The 10,843-nt window shown below is 43.2% G+C and overlaps 3 protein-coding genes across 3 annotated transcripts; 2 read left to right on the top strand and 1 right to left on the bottom strand.

The window, feature by feature from the left end:
* Window positions 1-2,938: 2,938 nt before the first annotated feature.
* Window positions 2,939-5,966, top strand: LOC131882252 (coiled-coil domain-containing protein 12-like). Its single transcript, XM_059229350.1, has 3 exons — window positions 2,939-3,269; window positions 5,535-5,673; window positions 5,763-5,966. Exons 1-3 carry the CDS (start codon window positions 3,112-3,114, stop codon window positions 5,964-5,966), a joined length of 501 nt encoding a protein of 166 aa, XP_059085333.1. The 5' UTR covers window positions 2,939-3,111.
* Window positions 5,967-6,010: 44 nt separating this feature from the next.
* On the top strand, window positions 6,011-9,645 carry LOC131882220 (nonsense-mediated mRNA decay factor SMG7-like). The gene is given in 3 exon segments (XM_059229306.1): window positions 6,011-6,619; window positions 6,698-8,909; window positions 8,985-9,645. Coding segments are annotated over 2 exon segments (2,535 nt in total). The 3' UTR covers window positions 8,624-8,909; window positions 8,985-9,645.
* Window positions 9,616-10,785, bottom strand: LOC131882245 (mediator of RNA polymerase II transcription subunit 6-like). The gene is made up of 2 exons (XM_059229340.1): window positions 10,379-10,785; window positions 9,616-10,237 (listed from the first exon to the last, which is right to left on the bottom strand). The coding sequence occupies exons 1-2, from the start codon at window positions 10,652-10,654 to the stop codon at window positions 9,659-9,661; spliced, it is 855 nt and encodes a 284-aa protein (XP_059085323.1). The 5' UTR covers window positions 10,655-10,785; the 3' UTR covers window positions 9,616-9,658.
* Window positions 10,786-10,843: the final 58 nt, after the last annotated feature.

Here is a 10,843-nt window from a genome sequence, read left to right as displayed (position 1 = left end):
AACCGTTCCGGGAACAATCATTCATCTTGTACATCATTTATCCATGTCATCTTAGGATGATGTACTCGATTGTGGACGGAACAATCTGCAAAAAAACGTCAATCAATGAGGGATAACTAAAAAATGGGGAAAAAGTCGAAGAAATTAGTACTAGAGCACAGCATTTATGTACTCTGTCTCTTGTTTTGCGCTCTTTAGCTGGTAGGGGGCCAGCACTCAAGATTTTAAGATGACAAATTTCCCTTTTTGGGGAGTGCTGATGCATAAAAAGCTTGCAAGCTTGCAAGCTATATACATGACTATTTATGTTTCATTTCAGCTGAAAAGAAGTTTCTTGTCATTGCAAGGAGAAATCCGAATTATTTAAAGGCCACTTTTTAGGAAAAGGAATAAGTAATTTGGGTCTTTTGGGTCCCTACAATTGCACAACATGATGGGATTACTAGGTTGATTAATAGTTTTTCAGATTAACTTAATTTTTGAACTAGTTTTTTTGTCATTTTGAGGCAAAAACTTGAACCAAAAGACAACCAAAAGATGTATATTACCTTTTTCTATGGATCATGCCGTAAGTTATCTGTACAGAAAGGCAGTTTTCGGGGTTTATTTGGTTGTCAGAGGTCACGTGGGTTCAGAGTGTCTAGAAACCCAAGATGGCCCAATGATTAACTTGCTACAAACCTCAGGCTTGGTAAAAAGAAGCTAAATTGCCAATTTGAAAAACTTGGACATGAAACAGGCTAAATTTAGCGCAAAAAGGGAGCTAATCAGGAAGTTGTGTGCCTCAATATTCCCCCTTGCAAAGCTTTCCATCAATATAACACGCAAGTGGTCTTGCAGATTAGGATTCGATTCACGATGAGACGAGAGTGAGACAAGGCTTTGTGCCTGTGCAAAAATTGCTCATAATTCAATTGGTTCCACGACCTCAATCAAAGCAAGTGCTTTCATTTTACCAAGGAACCCTGGATGCAGAGACGGTCAAGCTTTAGTAAGTGCCTCCACTTCAAAAAATAACAATCAGAAGAACTAAAAAGGTTATAACTGTAACTCTAGTTAATGCAGTTTATAAGAAAGACTGCTCTCCTGAGAAACACCATTCAATATTTACTTCATGGAGGCTACTAATTTTTCCTTAAAGACAAGCAACTTAATTGATTCAAAGATAGAGGCATCTTATATTGCTACTAGTATATTTGTTCCTTTCTAATTTCTTTCTGAATCCATTTTTTCAGAAGATTATATAGATCAGGGGGTTAAAACCAACATTTACACATGTGGCTTACCTGGATCTATCAGGAAACAAGTCACTACAGTCCTCTTTATTCTCCTCACCCTCCTCTCATTGAGAACAAAGAAACGTAGAAACACAAGAATATGCTCTAAGATTCCGGACTTTGTTTGACAAGGTATTTTTTGCTGGACAACCTATTGCTGATTTGTTCTAACACCATAAATGCAGCACCAACTCTTCTGATTCATTCCTATATTCCTATGAAGAAAAGCTATAAACACTTTTGACATACAAATAGGGATAAACAGAGAGCATAAATTGTATACTTGTAGCATGCCAGCAACTCTTCATGATCATCTTTTTTCATTAAATTGTATTATAAAGCTAAAATTAAGTCATCAAAACCTTGCAAAACTGTGCTTTTCCGAGAAATTTTATTGGAAATAATGATTCCAAAAGTGTTGCATTATCAAACATACAGCATACAACCTCCTGTAAAATGATAATTTACATTTTAGAATTGTTCAGAATTTTACCTATAGAGGATTTGAAATGTCTCCCACAATAAGTGTTGGTGGCTGATTCATTGTGCCATAGCACTTGGGCAATAAATAGTTCATTTAATAATCTTGAGATAGATTTAGGCAACTTAAAGCATATTCTCTCATTTTTATGTTTGTTTATCTGCAAGACCATGTTAAGACCGTGATGGATTATTTCTGTCATAAATTATCTAAAACTTCAACTTCTTACGCAAAACAAATGTGTGAGTACTTTTTAGAAATGACTGACTCCCTGCTCTACTTTTTTGGAAACCTTCCTACATCAAAAATTGATGGCTAATCATATTGGTCAAAATTGGTGACGTATACTCAACCTCGCCGGTCTCTGACCAAATGGATCTGTCTCTAGGTTTACGCATAACTATAGTTCCACGCCATGCACCTTTGTGTTTTGCTGAAAAATCTCCTGTGCTCAGTCTGGTATCAAACATCAGAACATAATCTCGACATCTGCCTTCGACTTAGATTATCACATAATAATGGTATTGATTTTATGAATCATTCGTGATTTCAGGATGCTTTAAAACATTAACCAGAGTTTGAAATTGTAGATGTGAGTCTGCTTTGTAATTCAAATTTTCGTTGATATCAAGAAAAGAATCAATCTAAAAATGAAGAATTTCGTGAAAAAAGCACCAAAATATCTCAATAATCCAACAAATTTCAAGTTTTTTCCACACCTTTTTTAACTTTATTCTCCGATTCCGGAACATAGTGTGGCTGCTTTTCACAGCCTGAAAAAAGATATTTTCTTTTCAACCCCAAGGGATTGCAGTTCCTTTTTCGAAAAACGAAGGAATTGCTGTAATTTCGAATCGTTAACTGTTTGTTTTATGACACTACCTCTAGTAACCTTGCCTCTTAATTTTTGTTCAGGTTTTTCTCATGACCATTTTCCGCCTCCCGATTTGATCAGGGCCTTTTCAGTGCTGCCAAAATAGTACATCTCTACCTTTTTAGCCTTCCGTTAAAACTTATATCAATCCCATCATCCTCCAAATCAACCCATCTTGGCTAAATTTACGGTCATCAAAATGGGTTGTTGACTTGAACATTTCATCATCTACCACAAAGTATTTGGTCCTAACCATTGGCCTGGTTTTGTCTATCTGGCCGACCCTCTTGGCATGGTTCAGCCAATGAAGTAGCCCTGAGGTCTGACGCTGTTTCTCGGTCAAACTTACTTCAACGTGCCAATGGGTCGGACGTGAGAATTGCCCCTGACATTATTAGTATCGCCCTCTACGCGTTATCATCGTGCATCGGGTGGCCAAAATAACCCACGTTCGTTGAGCCTTGTGTCATGTGGAGGTGATGTCGTCGTCATCGTCGTTGTCCAATCCGGTGGGTCAGTTGGAATCCGCGGCTCTCAAGAGAAAGGCCAAATTAGCCGAGCTCCGAGCCAAGAAGGCCAAAACCGGCCAATCCCACGCCTCTCAAAGCGAGACGTCGCTCAATCAAGAGTTGCCCAAGTAAGTGAAAGGCTCGGATGGGATGAGTCTAGAGGTTCAGAAGCCATGAAATGATATTCTCTTAACATCTAGGCTGGCCTCAATGTTCCTTACATGTTACGCTCGAATATTACCCAACTCTCTTTTGTTATCGATGACTGGATAGGCTTTATCCTGCCCTAAATCCTTCTATACCACTCCAAGTGAAAAGCGCTCTATTGGGTCGGGAGGATCCAAAATGATCTTGTACGGTTTCGCAGATGGTTAACGGTGAATGTTTTGCATTTCATACGATTAAGCTGGCCAATGATCGGCCAGGGTAACTAATGTCTGAGCCAGAGACTACTGCGATTCCAAATGGTGGCTTGGACGCTACCTTGGGCCACTTCATCGGGTCGATACTCAAAAAGTCGAAAGCCAGGCTGAGATTGTGTAAGATTGCGTCCGGATTGGAAGGCGGGGCGTAGTAGACATGTAAACAGTGAAAGAAGTTAGAGGCTGGTTGAAGGTTTTCAAATGAAGACACAATAACCATGGTGAACTTCCAATTGGCCGATGAGCAAAATCAGATTGACACCCTTTTGAAAGCCGGTATTGAAATGCAAGGTAGGCCGGTTTAATAGTCCTTGTTGCGTGCATCAAACGACTGCGATAAAAAAGAATTTGAAGGGCGATACTACGCCTACACTTGATGTAAACTAAAATTTAGCGAAGCAAAATTCCATAGTTTACAAATGGGTATGTACTTGCTTGATGGTTTTTATATCATATTGATTTGAAGAGGTCAAAATCGCAATGAATTTGATGGCTTGGAACCACATCATATACCTGGGAGAAAAAATAATTTGGTCTTCGTTTTAAGCTTGTTCCTAAAATCCATAGGGAAGCGTAGGTACAAGAAACGGTGGTAAATGCTTAACAAAAAGTGCGTTATGAAGTCAAATTTGAAATTGTAAAAAAAATTAATAATAATAATAAAGGTTAACCGCCCCTTACCGCAAGCTACTTTGTTTGGTTTGCCTCGGTTCTAGTGTAATTTTATCCTTGTATTTATCTCACCTATATGGGCATTACGGAATTTCATCTGAGGTATTTTGTATCTTAGTAGCTCTTTGCATGATTCTTTGGGCTTGAAAACTCTTCAACTACTCAGGTGGAAATATAGCACAGAGTATGTGGAGCTCAGCCTTTTGTTCATATCTCACCTCAGAAGATTTCGGGATATTGTCGCGGACTCGATTCTATCCTCTTTCTATTGGATACGTTAATTGTCCAGAATAAATCGGCCCCTAATGTTGGGCAAATGCACTGATTCAATTGATGCTTATGGTAGCCAAGATGTTCTTTTTTGAATACGTTGTTGGCATTCCATCCGAGACAGATCGATTGGAATATGGACCGAGTTTATAATGGCCCTATCCTGACAGTTTTAGAGCAATAAATGAGTAGGAACTCAATTTTGTAACAGATTGTATTTTGGCCAAAACAGCTGTCAAACTCCGTCTTTTGATTGAAGAAAACGGCCTGTTGGCAAGGTCAAGTTCTCGGGTGAAAAAGCCAAAACGCACTTGAAAACCCATTCCCTAAACCAAGTCACCCGAAGACTTTGAACTTGAATTCATGAATCACTCAAAGCCAAATTGTCATTCACTCATTGCTTTATATTGCTCAGCAAAGTGGGAACCGGATGATCAGTCTAAAAATAAATGAGCAGAATCTTTGTTTCAACAAAATGTGTTCTGGTATATGATCAATTTTTCGCCTGAAGTGCAGATAGATCCAACAACTCTCTTGATTTCGAATACTCTTTGAAGTGATAAGTAGATACGTGGTACTAATCTTCGAAGCATTAGTACCCTGTCTATTTCATTACTTAAGCATGCGATGTCTCTCTTCTCCTTCTTCCAAATTTTGGATCCAGTTCATAAACGAACAAACGTATCTTTAAATCTTTAAATCTAAAAAGGGACCCTGAACCCTAAATGGGACAGCATATATATGTAACATTGAACAAATTGTAAAACTATTGTGATCCAATGAGAAGCAGAATCTCGCATTAAAGACTTTAATAAAAAAAAAAAGTATTTGGATGATTTTGGACCAAGGTTTTCAGTTGGAATCCAGAGCAAGCTTGGAGAGTTCTCAAGGACCAATGAGTCAAGTTCCAAAAGCATGTTTAGTTTCGTAAAAATATGGAACAAAAGGCAACAAATGACTTTTTGAGTCCTATCGCTTATCTTAATTTGTCTTGAATGCACATTTTGATTGGCCTTCAATTCATTTCAGACCTGTGTTTCGAAGCTACAAGCCCAATGATGAGGGTATGTTCGAAGGTGTCTTGCCTGAGGCAGAACCCGCTGAAGTAACTGATAAAGTCAGAGAAGAGTTGGATCGTGAACATGAGGCTATTCAAATCGATAAGTTGGTGAGTTCCTCCCTCTCCATGAACAGACGTATTTGCTTGATTACTCAATGTTGAGGCCTTGATAATGTTTATCCTCGTCTTGTCAATAGGATTTCGTGAATTTGGCTCCAAGAAAGATCGATTGGGATCTCAAGCGCGACATCGCTCCCAAATTGGAGAAACTCGAGCGCCGCACTCAACGTGCCATTGCCGAATTGATTCGCGAGCGGCTTCAAGAAGAGGATCTGGCCAACGCAGTCACAGCAGGTGCTTCCGCTGCTCAGAAACTGGCTGCCGATGACGAGGATGATTAGTGAGGAGAGCATTGCTTTTCTTGCTGTAACCTTCACCCGGCATCATGACCATCGATGATGAGAATGCCGATCAAGGTCGTGATAATGTCAAATCCAACAGTCCAGAGGAGCAGCTCACAGTTGCTCAACTTTTTCACAAAGCTGATGAGATCCGCACGTTCTTGGCCAGAAGGAAAAACGTCTTCTATGACGGGTCTCTCTGGACCGACCATCAAGAGCTCCAAAACTTGTACAAGCAGATCTTGTTGCGCGACTTGAACTACGCTTTGGACAAGAAGGTTGAGGTGGACTTGTGGAATGCCTGCTTTCGTGATTACATCTCGTTCTTGCAAACCGCAGGTCGAGATCGGGCTAGCTTTCAAAAACAGAAAGCTGCCGAGGCTCAACAAGTTCTCAATTGGTTCACGCATATGGCCACTGGGTTCTACACCATATTTTTGGAAGAACTGCGACCTAAAGTGGTCGCTGATCTACCCATGTTGAGAGTGGCCAGAGGCTTTAACCGATCAGCTGGAGCTGAGGGTCCTGAAGGGAAACTGTCCAAATCTGACCTTCAAAGCTATGTGTATCTCATTCAGTATTGTTTGGTCCATTTAGGAGACCTTTCTCGATACAGGGCGGAACTGTCCAATGCTGAAAGCTACTACCGACAAGTAAGGAAACGTAGAACTAATGAAATAGTAAGATACTTACTTGCTTTACATACAGCGATACTCAATTTTTTATTTCAGGCAATTCAAGTTGCTCCTAACTCGGGACAAGCCTACAACCAAGTGGCCCTCCTTGTAGGCAATAGTGGTGATCTCCTCTCTGCGGCCTTCTATTATGTTCGAGCTCTGGCTCTCAAGCATCCGTTCATGGCCGCGGCCTCGAATCTCTCGAAACTGTTTGCCAAGGTCGAAGAACTTCATCAAAAAGAAGGGAGAGCCCTTCCCTATAAAGATGTGGTCATTTCGGCCCAGACATTTGTGCCTTACGTGCTTCAATTCCATTCCTACATTCATTCGGCCGTGCATTTGCGAACAGCGGCTAAGTATTGTGATCTTCTGAATTCCTCCATGACCAGTCTAATTGCCACGGAAAGCATGAAACGGTAAGAAGTGTTCAAAATCCTCACCCTTAGTCTCTTCTTGAGCCATCAACATTTGGGGCCACATGAAATCGACCGAACGGCCGACGAAAGGAAGGTCTGGGAGTTGCTCAATGAGTTGCTAGGAGGGTTTTTGAACGCATTTCTTTTGCCGGTGTATACATGGAAAGAGGATTATTCCTTACTGACCTACTTCGCCCTACCAGCCGTTAAGATCCTTCTAAGCTGGATTTGCCTGAATCCAAAGGTGCTGGACTCAAAAGCGTTTCTAAAACGCTTACAGATATGGCCAAGTTTGTGTCGATTGCTAAATCAACTATCAACCTTGACCTTGGAGCATATTACGGAATTGGAATCGCTCGCCAGTATCCCCTTGCCCGAAGATTACGATTTGCAATGTTTCCTTCCACTGTGCTCGAATTTGAAATGCTTGAGTTTCAAGAAAGTGTCCACCTTCGCCGATGAGAGCTTCAAGGCCAAGATTCCTCTGCTTAGAGCATACCGCATTCTTAAACTAGGTGAGCAATTAGCTTCAGATGTCTTCAGTGGCCGGAAAGTGATAGCGTGCAAGTCTTTCGAGGATCTAGCCAATTCGCACGAGAAAAGCTTTGAAGCGATCGAGCAGAAGATTCCACAAGAGCTAATCAAGGATCTTGACTCTGCCGACCTGGATTCAAGTTCAGAGGAAGAGGATCCTGACGGCGATAATGATTCGAGCGAAGGCAATAGTGCCATCCAAGAACCCGTTGTGCTCAAGCCATCTCCCGTCCCTGAAGTAAGTGTCATGAAAAAGAAGTCTACTCACCGCACGAATGTTGCAATGGAGGCCATTCTGCGCCAAGCTCAAACCAAACAACCAGCTCCCAGCAGCACCTTACCACCCAATTCAAAGAGCCTCAGTAGCAGCAGCAACAACAACAACAGCAGCAACAGTCTAGCTACCCCTCCACTTTCAAATCCAGCCTCCCAGTTTCATCCGTTATCTCCTCCCGGGCCCATTCGACCTTCAAGACCGGATTTCAGTATCCCGCCGCCTAGAATGTTGGCTAACTTGACCCTGAATATGCGACCCAGAGCGGCACCTGAGAGGCCTATGTCCTTGAATGGCAGCCCTATGACAGGTGGGTTCGGATGGAGTGGTAATGGTAGCCAGAATAACTTTGGCCGTGGGTCCATGATCAGACCGCCAACGGATTTGTCTTACAATCTACGAATGTCCCATTCCAATTCGTTTGGGCCCCTGGGATTAAACCCGAACTTCATGGATCACAATCATGCTCCTCGTCCGGATTCCCGAAGTTCGTTATTACACTTGATAGGCCATCAAAATCGCCCTAACTTGGGCGTAGGCTCCATGTCCGCCCAAAGCGGTATCAATTCCGGTGGAACCTACTCGCTTTTCTCAGGTCCCTCCTGGAATGGTGGGGCACAATCTTTGTTCGATGCGGGTCCAGTCCCGCATTCTACATCCAGCGGACCTTCTCCTCTTGATCGACTCATTCAGCAACAAGAACAACAGCAACAACAACAACAACTTCATCATCGATATCGTAATTCCCAGTTTTAGCGCAAACAAAATATACCTACAAACAATGCCTCACGTTGGTTTCAAAAATGTCCGTTCGAGTTGAGTGATTAAGGCAACGTTAAAGTTTTCATGCAGAAGGCGGCGGATCTTTTTTCAGTCTGATCTCATGATCGAGCGAGACAAGACAATGAAGTTACAAGTTTTGGTTTTGTTCTTGGTTCTATCTGTTTCTTTGAACGCCGTATGCGCCGCCGTAGCCACTGTGAGCCGCTTCGAAAAAGGCCAGTATTCGAGCAACCAGATGACTTCCTCCGCTACCAAGAAGGTAGGGTTCACATTGAAAATAAGCCGTTTTCTTCCCGATTTTTTAGATTTATTCTATGAAATTTCCCCCTTTTAGGCCTCATCGTATATCGCTTGCGCCTCGCAATGCATGGTGGTGCCAACCTGCGACATATTTGAGTTGGATTTGGTGGCTCAAACCTGTATAATCGGAACATTTGATGCCGCGGCCACTCCAGGAACACCACTTAAAGATATGTTCAAAAAATCGCCCTAATTGTGGACTCACTAAAACAGCTTCTCCCACTTATGTGCTTTGGCAATGAATAAAGTAACCCATGCATAACAAACGGCAGTCGAGCGTGAACCTCCTCTGTTTCTGTGAATTGTGGCTCGAGTGCCTTAGTCAATCGCCATGATGCGTAATAGTTGGTTCATGGGACTTTCGTTGGTTTGGGTAATGTGTCTAGGCTTGACCCAAGCCTCCACGTTTTATCCCGACACATTGGACGACGCTTTCTTGATTCGACCAGACCCACCTACCACTCCCCTGGTAGCCAACTCTGCGTTCTGCGCCATAACTTGCCACCAGATGGGCCTTGTGTCTTGCGAGGGTTTTATCTATGACGAGACAGCCAACACTTGCACCTTCCTCACGATCGACACCACACAAACTCCTTCCAATATTGATACGACTTTCAACCGAGTTTATGTACCCCCCACAATCAAATAATCCGAAATGAGATGAGTTAAGACACAATAAAGCACATCATATTCAACCACAAGTTTTCCTTAATTAGTTTTGAGTCGTTTGGCATCAGGCTGAGTGTTCTTGTTTGGTGTGGCCTCTCGTTTTACCCCTGAGGCCGTCGTAACCGTATTTTCTGTTTTAATAACGTCTTTTTCGAGTTTGATCTCATTCGATGTCTCTTTATCGGCCACGTTGGTAGCCGTGGCCGCCGATGCCGTGGGCACAGTGGTGGGCAGCTTAGGCGGGAACTTTCGGGTGATCAAATCCAGGATCATGTCGACACGACGGCGTTGAAAAATGGAACTGGGCTCCTCTTTGGCCTTGCGCTCGGTTTCCTTGCGCAAAGCGGGTCGTTTCTTGGCCTTCTTACCGGCATTGGGCCCACTCTCCTCGGTGGATGGGCCGGCCGGCGTCTTGCTTTTCTTCTTTTGGACTTGTCCTGGCCCAAAGTCCCACCAATAACCGCGAGAGGGGTGGTACTTGGCATAGGATTTGGCCTCATCGAAGGCTGATTGGAGGTGATTGACGGTAGTCAGGATCCGCGAGTTCAAGACCGAGCCCAAATCCGGCGCTTGGTACACGATTCCAGCGATGATGTAGTAATCCGTCAAGGGCGTCACCTACAACGAGAAATAGTGAGTGGCTTCTTCAGCCCAAGCTGTGGTAAAAGTGGTAAAAGTAGAGCAAAAGGCCAGGTCAAAAAGGAGCCCAATCACTGAGTGTTTGTTCATTACTTATTCTCTCTCTATTGATTGACCTACCTGGGTGGGCGAGTGTCGGTGTTGTTTGCGAATAACGTAGAGGATGGGTTCCTGGACGTGGAGGAGGCAGTACTCAGTGCCCTGCATGTTCACCATTTGCTCGGGCGAGACACGCTGCATTTTGACCACTTCGTTGCTGCAAGTGCGATCGTAGAACGGGTTCGAGCGCTCCGAGAAGTAATCCATCACGTTGTGCGGATTCAGCACGGGGATCCACGCCGAATCGTGCCACGAAATGGACAACGGATTGTCGGTCAGCTTCGAATCGTTGAGCATGATGGAGGGAAGGAGGAGGAATGCAGGCAGGGAGAGAGGGATGGGTTGCCACCGGACTTCAGGGCAGGCGTGACAGATGATCGCTTTTATTCAATTCATTCAGAAAGCGTCTGTCTGTCTGTCTCTCTTTTGCTATTGTTGACAAGAGCGTGACCCAGATCTGAAGTTAGAAAATTGAAACAAACCAAG

This window comes from Tigriopus californicus, chromosome 1 (assembly GCF_007210705.1).
Source record: "Tigriopus californicus strain San Diego chromosome 1, Tcal_SD_v2.1, whole genome shotgun sequence".
Taxonomy (NCBI): domain Eukaryota; kingdom Metazoa; phylum Arthropoda; class Copepoda; order Harpacticoida; family Harpacticidae; genus Tigriopus; species Tigriopus californicus.
Note: the sequence above shows the minus strand (reverse complement) of the source record. Positions and strands in the feature narration are given on the sequence as shown.

What these genes read in the sequence shown, in the direction of transcription:
- LOC131882252 (XM_059229350.1), top strand. Translation starts at nt 3,112, where the DNA reads ATGTCGTCGTCATCGTCGTTGTCCAATCCGGTGGGTCAGTTGGAATCC. An exon ending in CTCAATCAAGAGTTGCCCAA is followed by an intron (nt 3,270 to 5,534) that starts GTAAGTGAAAGG and finishes AATTCATTTCAG; the next exon opens with ACCTGTGTTTCGAAGCTACA. An exon ending in CTATTCAAATCGATAAGTTG is followed by an intron (nt 5,674 to 5,762) that starts GTGAGTTCCTCC and finishes TCTTGTCAATAG; the next exon opens with GATTTCGTGAATTTGGCTCC.
- LOC131882245 (XM_059229340.1), bottom strand. Translation starts at nt 10,654, where the DNA reads ATGCTCAACGATTCGAAGCTGACCGACAATCCGTTGTCCATTTCGTGG. An exon ending in ACCGACACTCGCCCACCCAG is followed by an intron (nt 10,238 to 10,378) that starts GTAGGTCAATCA and finishes TTCTCGTTGTAG; the next exon opens with GTGACGCCCTTGACGGATTA.